Source organism: Nilaparvata lugens, chromosome X (genome assembly GCF_014356525.2).
Source record: "Nilaparvata lugens isolate BPH chromosome X, ASM1435652v1, whole genome shotgun sequence".
NCBI classification, from domain to species: domain Eukaryota; kingdom Metazoa; phylum Arthropoda; class Insecta; order Hemiptera; family Delphacidae; genus Nilaparvata; species Nilaparvata lugens.
Window position 1 is genome coordinate 1,069,863 of NC_052518.1, and position 23,423 is coordinate 1,093,285.

The following is a 23,423-nucleotide window of genomic DNA, read 5'->3' on the forward strand; positions in this document are numbered from 1 at the left end:
AATAGGGATAAAGCTTTGCGGTCAATTAGATTTTTTAATTCATAATGATATACTTTTGAGGCTATGAAAACTAATAGGTAATTTACTAATAGGTAAAAATAATACTAATACTAGTAAAAATAATACTAATAGATAAAATAATTACTAATGGGTGAAACTAAGCTGCAAACATCAGTTTTACCCGGCGCCTCCACCAAATATGTAAGCACGATGTGCCTACACCAAATATGTAAGGGGGAAAAATATGATAACAAAAAAAAAAATAACAGAATAACTAGAACTTTAATTAATGAATCTTTAACATATATACATTTTGAACAAAACAAGATTAATTTTATTATAAAACAATATTTGATATGAATTAATGGGGAAAACACTCGCTTGCTGCTAATGAGGATTCCAATGTTTGTGGCTATGGAAATTTAAGAACAAAAAATGATTCAGTAGTCACCTACCTTTTTGAAATAGCTTCCCACTTTGGCATCCACTGGTATTTCGCGACTTAAGTATTTAAAAAAAAAGAACAAATATTAACTGAACCAATGAATAGGCTCAGAACCCGTCTCCCTTAACAATACAATTATTTTTATACTGCCCGATCTGTGACAGAATAACTGTACTATTAAACGAACCTAAATCTAGCCTTTTTCACTGGATCAGCCGGACTTAACTCTCAGTCCTATCGAACGAGCTCACACACACCGACCAAAAGTAAAATTTTGGGTATTAAATATAACTCAGTCAATGCCAAACATGAAAGCCATTTCAAGTACATATTTTTTTCAGTCGCACAAGCGGCACGTTTGTTATTAAAAACAAAAGAGAAGCTACATTAATTTTGACAACAAATGAAATAAACAATCTTTCTGTGGATGACAAAAATTGTTCAAAGACAAAAACACTGTTCATTAAACTTTTACAATTTAAAACTCTAAAATCCTGATCAATATGAGATAAATATATGATTCATAAATGTCCCATATGACCAGGTGACAATACTAAAGGTAATTCAAGTAAACTTGAAGACTTCTGACTTCAAGTTTTTAAAATCACCCATTTAAAAAATGAAATTTGTTATATTAACATTTATAGGATCGTCCCTCCTCACACACAGACTCGATTCTAGGTGAGGAGTACTATTCTTTAAAATCATTATATCTAAATTAAGTTGTCTTTTTTTCTTTAGGGCTAATTTTGAATTTAAATAAAACTTGAAATCTAAGTACCCTTTATAAATTATTTTAAGTCATCATTCTTGGACCGAAAATCAAGTAGGTAACGAAGCAGTGTGTGATTACATAACCTTATCTTTTGGACAACATTAACATTTTATCAAAATTTTTGGAGAGAAATAGTACAGGCTCAGCCTAGTTTTTCCTCCAATGTCATAATTGTATTATGATTAATAGTATTTTATACAATAAATGAATGAATAAATAAAAATAAATTATTTATTCATGACATGTTTCGGCTATATAATGCTATCATCAAGTCTTGATAATGGCATTATGTAGCCCAAACAAAATATAAATAATATTTTAAAAAGGGTGCTTAGATTTCAATTTTTATTTATATACTTTCAAGTGTTTGTAATATGTTTCTTTTTTGAGAATAAAACTTTCTCAGTCGGTTGATCTTTGGCAGGCATCGAATTGAATAATCGAAATTGTTGTCGGAAGATTCGAAGTAAATAAAAAGGTTCAAGTCCTTGTTTATATATTTAATAAAATAAAATTCACCAAGCGCAGTATCATGCTGAGTCATCAGATATGATTAGATAAGCGCTGAGCTAACGTGCTTGCTGGACTCTTATGCTTGTCTGGAAATAGAGAGATATTTTCTCTAATTCAGGATTAATTTTGCAAACTTAAATCTAAATCAGAATTAATTTTGCAAACTTGAAACATGATAATTCTGGTTTAACTGGTTGTTATAGTTCTTAAGTCAGTTGTAGTTCAACTTCGGTGAAGTCTAATTCATATGTAGCGCGACTTTTTTTCCGAGCGTTCTCCTTTGAGTGTGTGGTATTGTATTCTTGTATGTTATTTAATAATAATAAAGTTGGATTCGCACACAACAGTGACAGTGAAAATATAATTCCCACCAGTTCTAATTGGACTGTTCCCACTCAGCGCGGCCGAACGAGTATGAATAATACCATTAGAACGTATGGGAATTATATTTTCACTGTTCACTGTCGTGTGCGAATCCAGCTTAATGATTTCTCTGGATGCTGTATAACACATCCAGATGAGTTTATAAAATAAAAACATTACACTATAAATTACATACTTCAAAAATGTTTTAAAATACTAATTTTTTTTACCTGGGCCCATTTCATAAAAGTCACAAGTTACTTTTCATGTATAAATCAAGTTATTCATTTATTAATTTTAGTGGAAAGGGAATCTAGCCATATGTAGTAGCGGCACCACGAGATGGGCGCTTCTGATTTTGTTACATATGCCATCTCATCGTGCGTCTACTATAGCATAATAAGGAACTAGTTACTTTAAGGAAGATCAGTGACTAACTTATTACTTTTGAGCATCATGTGTTTTTATAGTGAAATAATATTCTTCAATCCTCAATCATCTGTTACTAGAATTCACTTTCGCATTAAAGAAAGAAACAGATTTTGATCCTCGATCATCTGTTATTAGATAATCTACTATTTTATGATCCACTTTCAAAAATTCAGTTTCGCATGAAAGCAACAGATTTTAGAATAGAATAGAAAATTTTTTATTCATTAGACATGTACAAATACATATGAATAGCGTCAGTTTGAAATGACATATAATTCTTAACTTACTATAGTTGGTACAGGAATAAAATTAAAAATAAATCAATGATTGCTGTTGTCAATCTCCTGCAAAGAATACAGAGATAAGCTCACCAAATATTCCTTCAGATTCTTACCAAATATTTTGATATCTTCAATCAACTTTAAATTGGCTGGTAAATTGATAAAAAATTTTCTTCCTTTGAAACTTGTTTTTTTCTCAAAAAGATCCAATCTATGTCTCTCAATAATTAGGCCAAAACGGGTATTATAGTTGTGAGTCTGATTTCATTTTGATCCTCAATAATCTGTTACTAGATAATCATATATTATTTTATTAATCTTTTTCAAACATTCAGTTTCGCATAAGTGTCAGCATATGAAGAAGGATCAGTTTTCTTCCTCAATATTGTGAAAATTCTTTGTCAATTATTATGAAAAAATGGCTGGTGTCCGTCACTGATAAATAATCACATGTGAGAAGAAGGGATTTTTTCATTGCAATGTTGAAAGACAGGTGGATTTTACTAGAAAAACAGATAAAAGTAGACTAGTAGTTCTGTGAACAGTAGACCTCACGCAGTATTCTCATCCACAAGTACCTGATTGAAACTAATAGACCTTATGGAAATACAGCAATAGACTGGCTTCTCCACACATCTGTGTAATCACTTGTCAGCTGATTTATGATGAATAATTCTATAGTCTGATTTTTACTCCAATATTGGCGTATGAAGGAGGCTCCTTTTTCCTTTTATATTATCCTTGAAATGCAAAATTTCAAAAAACCTTGTATATAAGTCGACGCGCAATTAAAAAAGGAACATACCTGTCAAATTTCATGAAAATCTATTATCGCGTTTTGCCGTAAAAGCGCAACATATAAACATTTGAACATTAAGAGAAATGCCAAACCGTCGACTTGAATCTTAGACCTCACTTCGTTCGGTCAATAAATAAAAATAGAAATATAAGTACCCTTTTAAAATTGTTTAGTCACGATATTTTTTGGCTATATGATGCCTTTATGATTATTACTTGATAATATAAATCATATAGCGCCACAACATGTTTCACATGTAAAAGATGCCATTATCATTATACATTATTGACTTGATAATGGAATCATATAGCCGAGGCATGTTGTGAGTAAACAGTTTTAAAAAGAGTACTTAGATTTCTATTTTTATTTAAATTCAGAATAGCCCTAAAGAAAAAATACAGACAAAAGTAGGTTTAATCCACCAGTGAATATGTAACTTGTGACTTTTAAGAATCACCCTGGCATTACTGAGACTTTCAACGAATCAGTTTTCGAAATTTGTAAGTCTTAGGCTGGTCCACTGGTATGAAAAATGCCTCAACCTTCACGGCAATTATGTTGAAGAATAATGATGAGGTTTTTTTTTAAATATTATTATAATATTTTCGATTTGCAACGGTCACCAGCGGGCAAAGTTTATTCTTTTGCTGGTGATGCCATATATAATACGTAAATTATATATACATACGTAAAGAGATATTGATGATTTTGTATTATTATTTTCTTATTTTTAAGTTAACACTTGTATTTTGTTTAAATTCATTGTTCATCATATTTGATTTGCTCTCTATTTGTGATTGTTTTTTAAATGGCGAAATAAAATAAATAAATCAATCATAAGTGAATCGCTATTTAAGAAACAACAAATATCCATTTTTTGTCATTTTCACTTTTCAACTGATATGCTTTCTTCTAATTTAAATACACTGTTTCATAGAGAAACAACACTAATCCAATGTTTCCTTGGGCAACAGAAATAGCATTGAATATTCAGTTCATTTGAGAAACCACCTGCAATACATGTGTGATTTCTGTAACTAAGCCTTCATGATAATAAAGGTAATAGTGAATTGGAAGAGTGATTAGATCCCCAAGACCCAGTATACATACAGTATGGAAACAGTATGGAAATTTGGCTAGTACCCTGGCGCAAAACCCCGCCATCCTGTCAGGAAGTTCCGCATTGTAATAGCATTGATGGGAGGTTCGGATCACTTTACTGATCCGGATCAATTGATCTCGTTCACTGCCGCGAGCCAATCAGAAGACCAGGATTGGAACTTCCTAAGGTCACGTGACGTGTCTAGTATTTGTGTCATGTAAAAAGCATTGGTTGGATAGGCGTTTGATTGACAAGATATTTTTTTCAAGATTTCTTTATTTCAGAAAACATTTATACAAATGCATAGTATCGTCATAGATTAAATGACAGTTTGTCATAGATTAAATAACTATGACAGTTTCCAATCTGTACCTATTCTGTGCCCAACAGTCGGTGAATCACACAGATATAAATTGATTAAGGTGAGAATCATGGACATGAAGACAGTAAAGCATTCTATTAAGTTCATCATTCTTAAGACAACTATTATGCGTTAACAACTTATTATGCATTTTTCAAGTTTTCTTTCAAAAACTTCTTTCATTCGATGAAAGTCATCTTTCATTCAATTCTCAATTGTCAATTCTTCATTTATTTCAAATACCACACATGTCCAAATTTTATTGAATAGAATGGAATTGACATAATGAAGAAATAAATTGAGGAATCATCTCAGAATTAGGTTTTTTGAATATGAAAAAAATAAACCGAGATTGTACTGGTAGTTGAGTTGTAATTATGTTTTTCTTTGTTCCTGAAAAAATGTGTTGTTTCTCAAGTTAGCAATTCATATGCAAGAAACTTCTTGTGAGAAAATGATTCTTTTATATACATTCGTTTTTTATTTATGGCCAATTGGACGTTGGAGAAAATGACCCTCGTAATTTTACCAATTTATAAAAATTTTACGGTGATTGTTTTTTGTTTTTGAAGGGACGGATTCAAGGATCCAAAGGTTCAAAGAACCCCACACGGCAACCGAAGCTTATTGTGTTCCCAAGTAGTATGTTAGCTAGGCAAACCAATACCTGTGTCCTTTACAAGAACCAGGAGTTTTTCCCTATACTAACATCCCATTCATCACCTGGTTGCTTGTTGCAATCCAGTGTGATATGCTTGGCAGTCTCTTCAGACTGATTAGTCCTCGTGACCTACGTGAGTTCCACTCCTGGCCTTCTTTGTAGGCCCTTCCGCTGAAGAAGGGGCGGCCAAGTTGCCTATAGGGCGCCCGGCTACCCTTGACTCAGCCTCTTGACCCACATTTGTGCCTGGTTTTTCACCCATCACTGATCTCTTGAGTTTTTTCTTTTTGCTCCTCTTCAGACTGATTAGTCCTCGTTTCCAGCAAAGAATACTATTAAAGTTTAGTTTTTTGTTACATTGCAGTGGTTTTCGAACTCCGGAGGGATGCTGTACACCAGTACCAGAAGAATCCGATTGGTGGCTTGATGGTTTTGAAGAACAAAATGAGAGAGATGAAGAATCAACATTGAGTGCTGATGAGACCGCGGAAGAGCTAGAAACAAAGCTGGACTCCGATATTGATACCGCTGATGTTGTAGAACCGGAAGAAAAGCTCGATTCTGAAACTGAGACCACTCAGGCTTCGTTTGAGGAGACACCCTCGTTACCTGTTACCCACGAGCCTCTTCACCTCGAAACACCACCAAAATCTGCTCCTCAACTGACCTCTACTTCCAAATCACTTCCACAGACAGGTAGCCCGACTAAGCGACTGGCCAGATTGGGTAAGTACCGGGTGTTTCAAAAAGAATGACCCAATTTTAACAGTTATATTCATTTGGTGCACACAAACCAATTTTACATCAAATTACTCACAGAAGTATAGAGTTTATGATGATGTATTATAAGTGTTCTATGTGTCCTCCTTTTGATACCATCATTGATATCTACTTAATGGAATTTTGAGCTCGGTTAATGACTATTTACAAAATACGTTACAAATGAAACCTACACATTAAAAAAATGTTAAACTTCCATTTGGTGCAAACTACATATAAATTCACCAAATATTTCGGCCTCAGTTGTCATGGAATTAACATCTTGGAAATTACAATATAACCTTTCATTTGGGAAGTTTTCTTATTTATTATATTTAGGAGTAGAGCCGTTTTCGGATAGGCCTGTTGCTCTCACAATCATATATTTATTTATGATTTGTAATTCTAATCTATTTCACTTTCCATGACGAACTGCTACTTAATAATTAGTTTTTGAACTACCGGATGTTTCAAAAAGAATGACCCAATTTTAAACAGTTATATATGTATTTTTAAAATGGTCTACACAAACCAATTTTACATAAAATTACTCACAGAAGTATCAAGTTTATGATGATGTATTATAAGTGTTCTATGTGCCCTCCTTTTGAGGCTCGGACGACATCTAGACAGTAGCCAAATTTATCCCAGACTGTTCTCAAGATGTCTGTCTTCTCGGACTGTAGCTACTGCATCAGTTATCCTGGTTTTTAGCTCCTCAATGAATCATTGACAAAATGAAATCACAACGTTATCGGTTGTGTTTATGTTCCTTCCTTAGCACTTGATATTAAGGAGCTAAAACCCTCTTGAAACACTCTATATATTCAAAAAATGTATCACTTTTCGTGTAGTTGAGAAGTTGATATTGTGGTAATTATTCATATTGAATGAAAAAGACTAAGAAATTGTCAAAAAACCACTGATTTATTGATGATTAGAAGACCGGTTTCGGTTATTACACCATTTTCAATCTCTGATAAACTGTTTATCAGATATTGACAATGGTGTAACAACCGAAACCGTTCTTTCTAATCATCAATAAATCAGTGGTTTTTAGACAATTTATTAGTCTTTTTCATTCAATCAAAAAATGTTTATGGTTATCATCACTTCCAAATTACCACTTGAGTGGGGATAAGACTAGTTTCACCCACTCGAGCCAGTTGAACAGAAAACTAACCGAAAGGAACCGTGTGCCTAGTTACACAAACATCGATTTATGGACGTACGATTTTTTGCCGTTCTTATAAATTCTACCAGATTGAATGGAACTTGGCATCATGTGTTCAGATACACATCATACGTTTCTCAAGTTATGTTCAATCTAATATAATTTATAAGGATGGCAAATAATCGTATGTTCAAAAATCGATGTGTGTGTGTAACCGGACATTCGGGTCCGTTCAGTTCGGTTCGTTTTCATTTGGGTCCGATCAGTTCGGTTCGTTTTCATTGGGGTCCGTTCAGTTCGGTTCGTTTTCATTCGATTCCGATAAGTGTGAAACGTTAATTAGTTTTGAATTCGGTACTGAATAGAAACGGCACACCAATGAACACCGCCTCGGCTCAAGTAGGTTTTATCAGGTTTGATTTCGTTGTCAGGGTGCAGCAAACAAATTATGTCTTTCACACTCATCAGTTTCTGTTTCATCTCTTTCAAAATCTTCCATGTCAAAAGCAATGACTTGCTTTTGGAATGAGAAGAATATTTGTATCTGTGAAAGTATTTGTATCTTCCATGTCAAAAACAATGACTTGGTTTTGGAATTAGAAGAATGTTTGTATCTGTAAAAATATGTGATATCTACTTCGAAACTAAATCTTTTTGGGATCAAAATGTTGTTCATATAAGTTGATCCTTTCATCACAAACTTCTTCAAGTATTTAAAATTTTTGGGATCAAAATGGTGTTCATATAAGTGGATCCTTTTATCACAAACTTCTTCAAGTATTTCAAATTTTTGGGATCAAAATGGTGTTCATATAAGTGGATCCTTTTATCACAAACTTCTTCAAGTATTTCAAATTGATTAGGAATTTTTGTTGTTTTGAAAGAGCCATAGAAACAAGTTGTAACTTGCCTGTAGCTGCTCTCACTGAACACTGGTGGCGTTCAGTGTTAGTGTCCCTATGGCTATTTCCACATTTTGTTTCTCATGTATGAACAAGCGTGCATTTGTAGGTACATATGTGCATTCAATCAATCAAATTAATCAAATTTAATTTATTCAAGTAGTTGCATATTAAGGACAAGCTTCACAACATTGAATCGTCACAATCAATAATAAACACAGAAAGTACAATAGTGCAAGGAGGAGACGTCAAAAACAACACTGCCTCTAGGAGCACCCCCTGGAAGAAATCGATTAATTTCAGTTGATTTAATTGAGATTTTTATTTTGTAATAATTCTATGATATTTCATTTTCTTCCCTCAAGACATCCACACATTCATCCACTGTGTATGGCGCTCTTTTTAACAGAACTTCCCTTATCCTTCCGGTCATATTTGAAAAGTTGCAAAAACTTTTTAAATTATGGGGGAGTCTATTTATAATTTTATTGCGCAATAGTGTGGGCCTTTCTCCAGAAGGGTTAGTCTATGTGCCGGGTAACCGAGGAGTGAGCCACCACTCCTCGTATTGTAGGAATGATGAAGTAAACCGGATGAGAATGCCCTCCAATTTTTACTAACGTACGTGATGTGATGATCTCCAGGAAGTACATGGCTGGCAAAGTTAATATACTCTCTCTCACAAAATAAGGCCTACAGGATGTTCGGGCACTGAGGTTGAAGATTATTCTCAATATGGTCATACCCTAAAAACTGTTCATTTTTAAACTTGAAATTACAATTTTGTCTCATACGTGCTGGTTTACCTTTGTTGTTGGTGTCTTGTAATCATTTAATTATAATTTGGCCCGATTTCTAGGACATTATGAACGATTGAATGTATAGATTTAATGGTCCATCAGATTTTGATTGGAGTCTTCTAGAAACCGGGCCTAATAATAAGCCTTCCTTCTGTTGATTTTTGACTGTTGTAATGCTCTTGACGATCTCTAGAGCCTTCTACAATAAAATAATTTGATTATATTAAATTGGTTTCTCTTATCTTTTGCAGCAAGGGAAACAATGGATCCCCTAGCTCGACTAACCTGCCTAATAGCAATCGAACATGCGTACTGCAACAGAACTCAGTCTCCTGTCGACTTCGGGAGAAAATCGGGAGAATTGCTTGATCATAACTATTCGTCCAATCAGTCGCTGTTACATGATCATGGCAGTTACAGCAACACTAAAATCGTCACTAAACGCGCCCCCAAACAGAAGCCTCCGGTTAGCCTCGGATTGCCAAAGACAACACCCAAAAAAATCAAAACCCTTCCTCCTGTACCTAAAAAGCCACCTACTCCGGTTCAGCCACCAAGGTTAGTTTACACTTATCAATTTGTAATTTCTACTTCTAAGCTAAATTTATTTTATGTAAAAAGTTTTGAATTTCTTCCTTTCATCATTTATCAATCTGTAGTTTCTACTTCAAAGCTAATTTTATTTTATATAAACATTTTGAATTTCTTCCTTTCATCATCTATCAATCTGTAGTTTCTACTTCAAAGCTAATTTTATTTCAGATAAACATTTTGAATTTCTTCCTTTCATCATCTTAGGGTGCGTACAGACGTACGCGCCACGAACACGACCATTTCATTTTTCATAATTTGATGCTATGCTTATTATATCTGTAACTTACTTTCCTGTATAAATACAGATATAATACGAATAGAACCAGCTGATTAACAATGAAATATGCACTTGTTTGTGGCGCATAGGTCTGTACACACCTGTATACTATATATGTTTTTGAAAAACGTTTATTTGTATGTAAAAATAGTTCGTGAAAAAGTATTCAAACGAAGTATTTAAATTTATTATTATTAGCGTATGGCTTTGAATGGTGGGGAGACCCAAGGGTAATTCCACCTCGCCGTATATAGTCCAAAGTTCCCTAATGGGAAACCGGACACTAAGGTTATAGTAAGCACAATACTTTTAATTTACTTACACTTTTCACTTCGGAATAAAGTTCATTTTGATGTTAAAAAATCCAAACATATACAGAACCGAAACAAAAGACAAAACCACTAAGCCAAATTTAAAAAATATTAAATTTATACAATAAATTTAGAGCCGAAAATTTATAGTATTTAAATAGTGTCACTTAAAAACACAAACATTCATAATAAATGAATACAGAGGCATGAAACATAGTTTATGTTTCAATAAATATATTATGTGTCACATATATTATGTTTTTGAAATATTCAATGTTAATCTATGTTTTATTCACATAGATACACATTTTGTCTTTAAAAACTGCCATGGAAACGTCACCAGTATCCCCTATACCTTATAAGAAGACCTCTGCAATTCATACATGTTTAACACGAGTTTTTGGGCCAATTTATACATGTGTTTGTGAGCCAACTCTGATTGGATGTTTTTTCTACAGTACATTCAAGAAACGCGAAGTGATGGATGAGATGGGAATCCTCTACTCGTTCTTGACGAAGGGTATTGACGCGGAGGATATCTCCTACTTGAAAAGGAGTTACGAAGCTCTTCTCTCCGACGATGTTCAAGGCTACTGGCTCAACGACACTCATTGGGTTGATCATCCAGATATCCTTTTCAGCTATTTGTATATTTTGCGTTCAAATATTATTTAAATTCATATGGTTTTCTTTAATCTGATAGGGGTACAGATACATTAAGGCTCAACTCACACTTACGCGACTCAAGTCGAGAAGAAACTGCAACTCTAGTCTCTTCTCGACGCAGCATGTGTTTTCAAATAGTGACGTCGCGGAGACTAGAATCGACTGGTCTAAGTGTCATCATTTGGGAACACATGCTCTCGACTAGAGTCGAGTCTCTTCTCGACCTGAGTCGCGTAAGTGTGAGTTGAGCCTAATAGTTTAATGATTTGTTTTCCGTTTTTATAAGGAGAATTCTATATATTATATCATTGCAATGCTTTTACTAAAATCGTAGGGAAGATTAATTCAACATTTTTGAATTCAAACACTGATGCCCGGTTTCATCATTCTCGGTCAAGAATTTTGAACCTTATCAAATCAGGCTCCGATCTTAATAAGTACACTGGAACATTCAAATTCAATTCAATTCAATTTATTTATCCTTTTTACAACATAGTTATTGTACAAAGTAGTTATGAAATAAATAACTTAAAACTAAAACAAAATAACTTGAAATAGCAGGTTAACAAAAACACGGAAGGTCCCTGCAAAGGCAAAGCCTGTGCGCAGGGGCCGAGTGTTACAAAAAACTACAGAACCAAAGTGAAAGCATAAAACAAAAATATAAATTATAAGTATGAAATTTGTATAATAAAAAATATCGAGAATACAGACAATTAACAAGAAATAATGAACTTATTTAAGAGGAAAAAAAAAGAGTTGAAAGGTGAAAAGTTACCAGAAATCGAACAAATCAGTAGAGTTATGCGATGTGATCCATTGACTTATTTCGTTAGAAAGATTTCTGGTCAAATTGTTAGAGATAAAATGATCAGGTATTACGTTAACAAGTTTATGGACAATGTAATTGAACTGCCTTCTACAAATGGATAAAACTGTATGATGAGATTCGAAAGTGATGGATGAGGGACGAAGATTGTACGGTGATGAACGGAGATTGAAAAGATTACTATGCTTATTCATGTAGATTATCAAGTTTTTCGTGTGAAGCTGCCTGACAGTCAGCACATTCACTTCCCTGAAAAGATTGTCACTAGGGAAACGTCTGGGCTTTCCAAGAATTGCCCAGAATTGAACATAATTATGATTTCTATGGCAATAGTTACTATCGATAAATATCCAGTGCACACTTGTAAAGCGTACCCAGTTTGACCATGTTCAAATGCCTTGACCGATCTTGGTGAAACTGTCAATGAGCGATGATTTTTAATTAATAAAAGTTTCAATTGATGTGTAGACGTTAATGCTATGAAATTGACTCTAAATAACATTTTACATTTTAAGATTCGACCATTTTAGAACATATTGGTGCCTCCAAGAAAATGTTCTAGTCAATGATTATTGAGAATGACAAGAATATCTGTGATATTCTATGAAATGTACTGAATTGTGCACATTAAAAAAAAATCTCAATGTTTCAATCAATTAAAGATATGAATTTCTGCGTAGCATTCAAGGATACTCAAGACGAGACCCCACATCAGAAATGAAACAATCCGAAGTGAGTCCAATGTGCAACCACTTACAGAAATCATTAAAAAATACAAATTGAAGTGTCGTATGTCTACTACAAATTATTGTATTATTGTTCGTCTTCCACTACAAGCTTGGAAGTTGCAGTTAGATAGGAAAAGAGACGACGGAAGACCGAGGAAGCGGTCGACACCGGAACAGGCTTTACAAGCCTAGTTCATGATGGATGACGATGATGAGATTATGTTCCTTTGTACTCCAAATAAAATTTTAGTTTATCCCTCAGAGGCTAATTTTATTATTGTATTATTGCACGTCTTCCACTACAAGCTTGGAAGTTGCAGTTAGATAGGAAAAGAGACGTCGGAAGACCAAGGAAGCGGTGGACACCGGAACAGGCTTTACAAGCGTAGTCCATGATGGATGATGATAATGAGATATGAACTTGAATCCTGTTCCATTTTACTCCAAATCAAATTTTTGTTTATTCCTCAGAGGCTAATTTTCATTTGAAATAACACACAGACTTATTTTTGTCATATCCACATTTATTAGATTTGTCGACAGTACTGCAGTTTCGTGTTGAAGCCAACCCATATTCACCTGTAAATGGTTACACAGCATGAAGATGTGTTGGTTTTAACACAAAACTGCAGTCCTGTTTACAAATCTAATATATGGGGATGTGACAAAAATAAAACTGTGTTCTTTCAATCATGGAGAAATCCCACAATATCAATTCCTATTCAGCTGATTTTTTACTTTCCTATTGCTTGTGGTAGGGAAATGACTCAGCGTTCAATCATGGAAATGACAAAAGTATTTCAGAATGCATGTTGTAAGCTACTGCTGGCCTTCACTAAATTATGTAATGGACGAATTAGCGTCTCCACAAGTAATAATAATAATACTAATAATAATATTTTATTCTCAACAAAAGTATAACAAAAACAATGTAATACAGTTGAAAAACGTCACAGATAAATAACATAATAACATAAAATATCAATCTTAAAATAAAACTCTAATAACATTTAACAATTCATTAAATTTGCAAAATGTAGATAATAATTTTTTTTTCACTCTAACATGAATTCGTCAACCTCATAGAAAGCCTTCTCACTGAGAAAAGAATATAGTTTTGTTTTGAATTGTTTTTCTTCCACAATACTTCTCAAATCAGCCGGAAGTTTCGCAAAAAACTTTTGTCCCCTATAAGTAGGTGTTTTCTCAAATACACTCAGCCTATGTCTCTCAACTGAAATGTTATTACTTCCTCTAGTGTTATAGCCATGAATATCTGAGTTAACTTGGAATGAATTCAACCTATCCTTCACATGTAATATTGATTTGAAAATGTACAATGATGGAACAGTTAAAATACTTAGGCTACTGAAAGACTCCCGACATGTCTGTGGAAATTTGAGCCCCTCCAGATATCTTATTGCGGACTTTGCAGAACAAAAATTCTTTGAATGTTTTGCTTCGAGGTACTCCCCCATAATTCAATGCCATAAGCAATGTGGGATTCAATCAGTGCATAGTAGACACTTTTTGCTGTTGTTTTAGACACCCGTTTAACAATATTTCTAAATGCAAAAAGTGACCTACTCAATTTCAATGATATCTTGTTCACATGATCCCCCCAATTAAGCTTGGAATCCATCGACAAACCTAACATGTTCACAACAGTACAAATTTCAATGTTCGTTTCACCAAGTATATAAGGGCGACAGAAATAAAACTACTCGTTTTATGGGTGGGTGCAAATGATAACAAAAATGAAAGAAAATAATAACTAACACTTTTAATATTATGATAACATCAGGCTATTTCAAATGAAAAATATATTTAAAAATCAATTACACATAAAAATAACTTGAGATTTTTATCTAAAGAAATATGATTCCATCAGACAAAACGCTACTCGCGTTTTATGATTTTATATGACCAGGTGACAATGTAAAAGTACAGATTTATTTCTTATCTGAATTTAATAATTTCAAGAATTTTGCTTAACTCCGTTGAACTGACAGACTTGCCTTCTGCAAAGAAACGGAAGCGAGAAAACGACATTCCTCTTCACTCTACTGGGTGTGCAAGGACTGAAGGCTACTATAAACTCGACGTTAAACAGAAGGCAAAACATAAGGTAAGAAAACGTACATTCCAATTATAGAATATTTTTTTCTGTTTGATTTTAGTAATATTCATTTCAGCACATTATTTTATTGTTTAAAACAACGACATGCATGTCGTCATAAATAAATGAGTGATAGATGTAAACCCAGGGCGTACAATTATGAATAGAATGCTTCAATATATGGCATATGCAGATAACATACCTGTTGATTTTTTTTCTCTCTTCTCTAACACACCCAACCACATAGCCCATGGTTTTTATATTTGTAACATTTTATTTGTTTCGTAATTCTTTGTAATTTTGTTTTGTCTTGTTTTGTGTGTTTTTAATAAATTGAAAAATTGAAATTGATTTCAAATTGCTACATTCAGACATAGAGAAAATATAACCTTATAAAATACCCCATGGTATAGGGTCTTAATGCTTTAAATTCCACTGTTAACTCAAGCCGATAGTCCTAGTAATTCTTTTTCGTGAAGCTATGTGACGCTGGTAGTCTCTCATACTGTGCCATTCTTACACTCTTACCCGGCGAAAACAGTAATAATAGACAGTAGTCGACATTAATCAGCAGAAAAAATCGGCTTGAAATTTGCAACACGAACGCCCTATGTCATGGATATCTTCGTATGCTATGTTTTCTCAATGGTTATACTTAATTTCATCATTAGCTAAGTTTTATAAATAAGTAAGTTACTATTTACCATTTTTGTATTTTGTTTATTTTTCTGTGAAGTATTAGCATATTCTATTCTAATTCGAAGGGAAAGAGTTATTAAGATTTTAAGTACTAGATTATAATGGGAAATACAAAGGAAATTAACTTTCGAGACTTCAATTACTGGGTTTTGTTGTGTATGGTGTTAAGAGGTGCTTGTTGTTTCAGTATCATTTCGGCCAGACAGCTCCGGTGGTGGGAGGTGCCACACAGGCGCAATCTAACGACAAAATAGAGGGAAGACCGAAGAAGTCAGCAGGCGGCAAAATGCAGACGATATCCCGCGAGGCTAGAAGCAATCAGCGACGTCTGTTGGCTGCTTTCAGTGCATGCACTGACAGTGATCTGTTGAAATTCAACGGGTTGAAGGTAAGACTATGTTCAATAATAATATTTCCAAGTCTATTGTATTGCATTATAATATTGTACACTTTAATGTGTTTAGAATCTTGAACAATTACACAAGAGTCGGTTAAATTTTAACCGTGATTAATTTCACAAGAACCAATCGGAGAAGCCGTCTTTTCTAAAATGTCTTCTCTGATTGGTTCTCGTGGAACTAATCACGGTTAGAATTTAACCGGCTTTTGTGCAACCGGGCCTTAGCATTTTTTTTATTGAGACTCCATCGTTAAACTGCGTTTACATTAGACAAGTTCCCTTGAATTCAAGTTTTCTTGACGTTCAAGTAAAATTTATCATTTTTGCAACCTTGAAGTGAAGTTTACAATAACAGAAACTTGAACCCACTATACCAATGTAGACCCTTTTCCAAGTTTTGTATATGATGAACAAGTTTGACTTTTGGATTCAACTTGAATCTTGAAGGTAGAGTCCAACATACAAATGGGAAAATGAGATAAAACAGTTGTGAGTAAATGTAAAATGTACAAAAACGACTAAACAGTAGAGTATGATGCAGGAAAAGTATGAGAAGTACAAGAAAACGTTGAGATTAATTGGATTTTTTAGACTAATTGAAGTTTTGTATATATAAAGTGAATGCATTTGGCAAAGTTGAAGAACATAAACTTGAATCCACTATACCAAAGTAGACCTTTGTTCAAGTTTTCTTGATTCAAGTAGAAGTTGAACATGTTTGAATTTTGGATTCAACTTGAACCCTTAAGGTTCAATCCAACCTAACAATGGAAAAATGAGATAGACACAGTTGTCAGTCAATGTAGAATATGTAAAATCAACTAAATATAAAAGTATGATGCTGATGAAGAAGAAAACTTTGAGATTAATTAGATATTTTACTCCATAAGCATAATATGCTTTTGAGGGTATGAAAATTCAAATACAGGTAAACTTGACTTCAAGTTATCAAAATCACTCATTTTAACTCAATCGTTCAAGAAAACTTGACTAATGTAAACGCAGCTTAACAATGGAGTGGAATCACAAAAGAAATAGATATTTTTTTCAAGATTCTGAACACATTACAGAGTACGATATTATAATAAAATACTACATACTTGGATATCTAATCATAATGGTTGATGGATAATTGAGATGTTTTTCAAGATTCTCAACGCATTAAAAAGTCTACAAAGGTTACAATATCATAATTATGATCATAAAGCTGAATCGCACACAACAGTGACAGTGAAAATATAATTCCCTAGAGTTCTAATGGGATTATTCATACTCGCTGAGTGGGAATAGTCCAATTAGAACATATAGGAATTATATTTCCACTGTCACTGTTGTGGGAATCGAGCTTTATGATTGATGTCAAGTCAATGACTTTATGATTGTCGTTTCAAGTCATTAGATTTATTCAGGTTTATATGCAAATAATATATTATGCCGCATTTGTACAGGAAAACTATCGCCTCAAAATTCCTACTGCATTTAATTATTGAAGTTGTTTCAAACTTATAATCGTTAATTGAATAATCAATCAATAGTTGTTTAAAGCTTTCATGTGTTTTGCATGTATATTAGATGTCCATTACATGACAACCTTCATTACAGCATGACTTGAGTAATTATCTTGGCGACCTCAAGATTCTTCTCCAATGAATTCAATATTTTAGTATTTGTATTGCAGAAACGACTTCTATTTCACAGTAAATATTCAAAGTTATTGTTTCCTTCTTGCATTGTGAAATGGGATGCGTATCTGTAATTTCGTTATTAATAGTGTTTCGTCATGCAAAACAACATTGATTATTTCACTGTCGTATAATATGCTAGATTAATAGATTGTAAAGTTATTGAAAGAAAGTTCTCATTTGTGAACAATTAGAAAGAATTATTGCCGTTTATTAAATATTGATGGCGCTAGCAGAATGAAGGGTGTAACGTCTTAGTCGTCTCGGCTATCCGGTCGTGTGTAGGAATGACCTACATGCATGACCTACATGCATGACCTACATGCATGACCTGCGTGCATGAGGTGATGGGAAGGATATTATTTTATATCCTTTTCAGTGAGTCGACAATTATTTGTTGCCTCACCGCCGATTTATGTAGTTACAGTACAATCTTATATCTTCGATATTCAAATTGCATTCAATCTTTATTGTGATTAATAACTTTTCATGCTTTTAAAATTTGGTGAATTATTCGCTTTACTTTAAATTAATGTATAAGCCAGAATATATTGTATCACACATGAATGAAGACCTCTAATATATCCTGGCCGGCTATCTTGAAATCCGTAAGCTTTCTTGAGCTATCTTGAGCTCCGTAAGAGTAGTTGAAAATTTAGCTAGACACCCCAGGATGTATAACACTTTTTTTCAGAAATCCTTTGTCTTTTTGGGGCCAAAATTTTCCAATTATCTACCTGATTATATAATAAATACTGAGAAAAAATACTTTTGAAAAAAACAAATATCAAAATGGCTCACTGGATGTCTGCCTGAAACTATTGAGAGTTATTTTTCTGTAATTATCTGATTCCCATTCTATTATAGTACTTCTTTTACCTTTTTTGCACATACCAACTTGAAAGAGAAATGAAAAGAGATGTGTGAGTGTGTGTGTGAATGTAGCATTAAAAACGTTTTTCACTGACCTCCTACTTGCATACAAATTGAGAATAATTTAGCAAGCAGTATTTTAATTTTGACAGGAACTAACTGTATAGAAGTTTATATCTGTATAGAAGTTTATATCTTTATTTCACTGAGTTGTGTTTTTTGTCAAAATAAAAAATGATTTGATTTGATTTCTCTCTATCATATACACAGTATTTTCATGTTTTAAGGCGAGCTTATACATTGGGGAATGAATGAATGAATTTAAGTGCCAAAATAAAAATATAAGAAACTTTTACAAAATATAGGAATATTTGAAAGAATAAGTGCCGGTTAAATTTTAATCGTGATCAATTCCATGAGAACCAATCAGAGAAGCAGTCTTATCAAAAATGCCTTCTGATTGATTCTCGTGATATTAATCACGGTTAAAATTCAACCGGCTTTTGTGTAACCAGGCGTAAGACGTTGATGTTGCCAATACCACAATAACATTTCCTTCAAAATCAATTTAAATTACAGATTTTTTGTGTAGTTGAGAAGTTGATATTGTGGTAATTATTCATATTGAATGAAAAAGACTAAGAAATTGTCAAAAAACCACAGATTTATTGATACTTAGAAAGACCGGTTTCGGTTATTACACCATTGTCACCATTGTAAACTGAGATCTGTTTATTAGAGATTGACAATGGTGTAATAACCGAAACCGGTCTTTCTAAGTATCAATAAATCTGTGGTTTTTTGACAATTTCTTAGTCTTTTTCATTCAATTAAATTACAGAACCTGGTTTCATGATAACATCTGCCACATCTTTAGCTGAACTTATGTTGATTGTTCAGCTGAAGATGTGGCAGGTGTTGCCATGAAACCTGGTTCTGTAATTTAAATTGATTTTTAACAAATATAGTGGTATTGATAACATCAACGTTTTATTCTTTCAATTATGGAGAAATACCACAACAGCTCGTCCCATACAATCAAATTATTAAGATATAGAAATATGCTACTGCACTAAACTAAAGCAAATCAATTCACTTCAATTCAATTCAATTTCTTTATTCCAATATAAAACACTGTACAAAATAAAATAGAATAATCATGACTGCTGATCCGTGCGCGGGCAAAGAGTACCTAATCTATACAGGTAACACTAGTGTAAAAACTACAATCAATAACTTATATTAATTCAAGTTTAGCCTATAAAAAAATATGTTAAATCCTGTATGAATGTATCAACAAACTGTACAAATACAAACTGTATCAACGACGATTCACACAGCACAAGTACCCGACTCAGAATACTTCATCTTCTGGTGAGCTATCTGAAGTAACGATTTAACAACATTAAATAGAAAGTACAATATAAATAATAATTATAATTATAATAAATAAAAGAAACTCAGGTGAGGCATGAAGGGCTTAAAACACAAAATCACAATCTAGTGAGGTTTGTGGGTGAATATGTGCCAATTGCTTTGTGTCACCTATATGGCGATTCCAGCAGCGCCGCGGCGGCTACCCGGCCGATTGAGCGGAGCCAAAAACCTACTCTCTTTTTGTAGGCGGCAGCACCAAGTTCTTCTGCATCTATGATTGTTTGTGGGAGGTTTCGATAAATCAAATGGACAAGTAGAAAGGGGTTACTGTTCAGTGACGTTAAGGTTGAACTGGGAAAGTTATATCCGTAATTTATTCGGTGTCTAGTTTGATAATCATGTTGTAAGTTTGTAAAGATATTAGTTTTATTTGTTTTTATAAATGTGAGGATGGATTTCAAGTAAGTACACTCTCACCCCAACAAAACAACAAAAATCGACAATAATCTACAGTAATCGGCTTGAGATAACAGTAAAAGTTGCAACATAAACTCCCTATGCCATGGGATATCTACTTACACACAACTTAAACACATAAAAATACAGGAACTTTCAATCATTATTTGTTTTTCTCTGTGAAAGATTTACTGTCATGATGGCCTCAAGACGTCACAGTGATTATCAATTAGATTAGGCATATAACTTTATCATATAGTATGTAGTATCATTGAGAAATAACAGCGTAAGTAGATATCCCATGGTATAGGACGTTTATGTCGCAACTTTTACTGTTATCTCAAGCCGATAGTTCACGTAGTTCTTTCCCGTAAAGCTGTGTGACGCTCGTAGTCTCTCATGTTGTGCTGTTGATACACTCTCGCCCCAACAAAACAGTAAAAATCGACAGTAATCGGCATGAGATAACAGTAAAGGTGGTTATGCAGAAAGGAAGAAGAGAAAAGTGAATACAGTTGAGAATTTTCAGTCCAAATCCATAGATTATTCCGGTAGAAGAAAGGGAAGAATGGAAAAGAAAGAAAAGAAAAGGAAGAGACAAAGAAGGAAGAAAGAGAGGAACCACACATACCACACACACACACACATATATACACTATATAGACTTGAATTACGGGTTAGGAGCATTCCAGCCGAGTCCACCACCTCTGATCCACCGCAAGACAGCCGCGCCGAACCGGCGACGTCCCTCAACTAGCTTCAGCTCAGCAGGCAAAGAATTCCATAAACTACAGGCTGTCACAAGGAACGACTTATTGAACATAACAGTCCTATGTGTTGGGACAGCCAGCAGATGGGATCCATGCCGCGTTCCTCCACGGCCAAAATCACCCAAGTAACGGTACTCCACTGCCAGATACTTAGGCGTTTTGGTTTTCAATATCTTATGCAGGAAGCACAAAGCATGATGTGATCTACTCTCACGCAGCTTCATGAGTTCAAGTCTGTTAAAGTATTCGGTCACATGGTCGTCACGTCTCAGGTTGAAGATAAAGCGAACACAATAATTATGTGCACGCTGCATCCTCTGCAAAAGTTGAACTGTCATGTCAAGAGTCACAATGTCACAGTAGTTGAAGATTGGGAAAATCAGAGTCTTGACCAGCATAACCTTTGTAGGAAAGGGAATGAAGTCAGAGATCCTCTTCAATGTCATGATCCCCCCAATGACCCTGTTACAAGTCTGAGTCACGTGGCTGGTCCAGTCAAGAGTCCTTGTCATTGTCAGTCCCAATTTTTCACGTCAGAACTGTATTCCAATTGTATGTTATTCAATGTTATGTATGGTCCGTTAGATATGTCAATTGTGTTAAAAGTCTTGAGTAACCTATCACTATAGATTTCGATTTTGTCTCGTTAATTTTTAGTCCATTATTCTCAGTCCACTGTACCAACGAGTCAAGTCAGCATTGACCTCATCAACTGTGACGCCAAAGTCATTTTTCTTGCAGTGTCGGTATATTTGTAAATCGTCTGCATACAGGTGATGTCTGGTCGTAAGTAGAGTGCTTGTCACGTCATTTATGTAAATGCTGAACAATAGAGGACCCAATACCGAACCCTGAGGAACTCCTCTGTTCACTTCACGCCACCGTGAAGAGGCATCCCCAACTCTCACACACTGACACCGACCCCGAAGATAGGACCTCACCCATGCCACAGTGGAGTTGGAAAAACCTAATTTTCTGAGTTTGTAGAGTAGATAGGATGGAAAATACTGTCGAATGCCTTGCTAAAATCTATTAGGACTAGAACTGTTAGCTCTCTATTATCCATGGCCCTACGGATGTCGTCAGTTACTCTCAGGAGTGCAGAGGTGGTGCTATGACCACTACGGAACCCCGATTGAAAGTCACCAATCAATCCAGAGCCATGAACGAATGTGCTCAATTGAGAGTGAACAATGATTTCCAGAACCTTTGACAAGACGGACAATAAGCTAATAGGCCTGTAATCAGATGGAGAGAGAGGGTTAGGGATCTTGTTCAAGGGGATTACAATAGATGACTTCCAGCCATCAGGAAAAACCGACGTTAAAAGTGAGGTATTGATTAAATGAGTGAGGAAAGGAAGGATGAGAGGAAGGATAATTTTGATAAATTTGATTGGGATACCATCTGCACCAACAGCATTACTCTTTACTCTATGAACAGCCAAGAAGACCTCTTGCTCCGTGACATTGGAGAAGTAGAAATCCTCATTTTGATGACAATCAGGCAGAGAGTCAAAGTGAGCACGAGCTTGGTCCAAACTTACAGGGATGTCAGTGAAGAAATCATTGAGATCATCCAGCGAGTGAGCAACAGTCGGTACCTGCCTCTCCTTGCCAGCCCCAATCTCCCTCAGAGCACGCCACAAAGATGAAGTTGATGATCGCTTTGAGGAGATCAAGTCTCGGTAAAATGTAGCTTTAGAATTTCTAATTTTTTGCTTGCAAGAGTTTCTCAAACGCTTATAATGATTGAAATCATTAGGGCTTTTTGACGCTCTTGCTTTTTTGCACCAATAATCTCGATCCCTCATCAGCTGGCGTATCTCATCAGTGAGCCATGGAGCAGGATCCCTGGTTATTCTACGATTTTTCAAAGGAACATGTTTTTCAAAAAGAGAGATTATATTGTGATTCAAAATGTTCAACATAACATTAACATCGTTAGTATGGAATATGTGTAGCCAGTCAAGGTTAATTGCATCATTAAACAAGCTGTGGTAGTTAATATTCTTATAATCCCTATAAGTGATTATTTTAGGTTTAGGCTTAGGCCTCTTGATATTATAGACAAGGAATATCATATCATGTGCTGAAAGGCCTGGAAAAGGGATCTGCCCATGGCACACAGCTGACTTCTTATCAGCAACTGCAATAAGATCAAGCAATGTGTCAGAGGTGGATGTATGGTGCGTAGCTTGGAGAGGCAGCAAGGTCATACCATTCGCAAAAAACATAGTGGTCAGTTGTATTTTGTCATGAGTATCAGGTCCAAG

At 34.4% G+C, this 23,423-nt stretch overlaps 1 protein-coding gene across 1 annotated transcript in view; it reads left to right on the forward strand.

The window, feature by feature from the left end:
* Window positions 1-23,423, forward strand: part of LOC111045073 (histone-lysine N-methyltransferase SETD1B-A) — a 59,164-nt gene that overhangs the window by 23,009 nt on the left and 12,732 nt on the right. Inside the window, 5 exon segments of the mRNA XM_022330380.2 lie at window positions 6,097-6,458; window positions 9,619-9,925; window positions 11,008-11,177; window positions 14,779-14,900; window positions 15,778-15,978. Of these exon segments, the coding sequence (XP_022186072.2) occupies window positions 6,097-6,458; window positions 9,619-9,925; window positions 11,008-11,177; window positions 14,779-14,900; window positions 15,778-15,978 (1,162 nt within the window).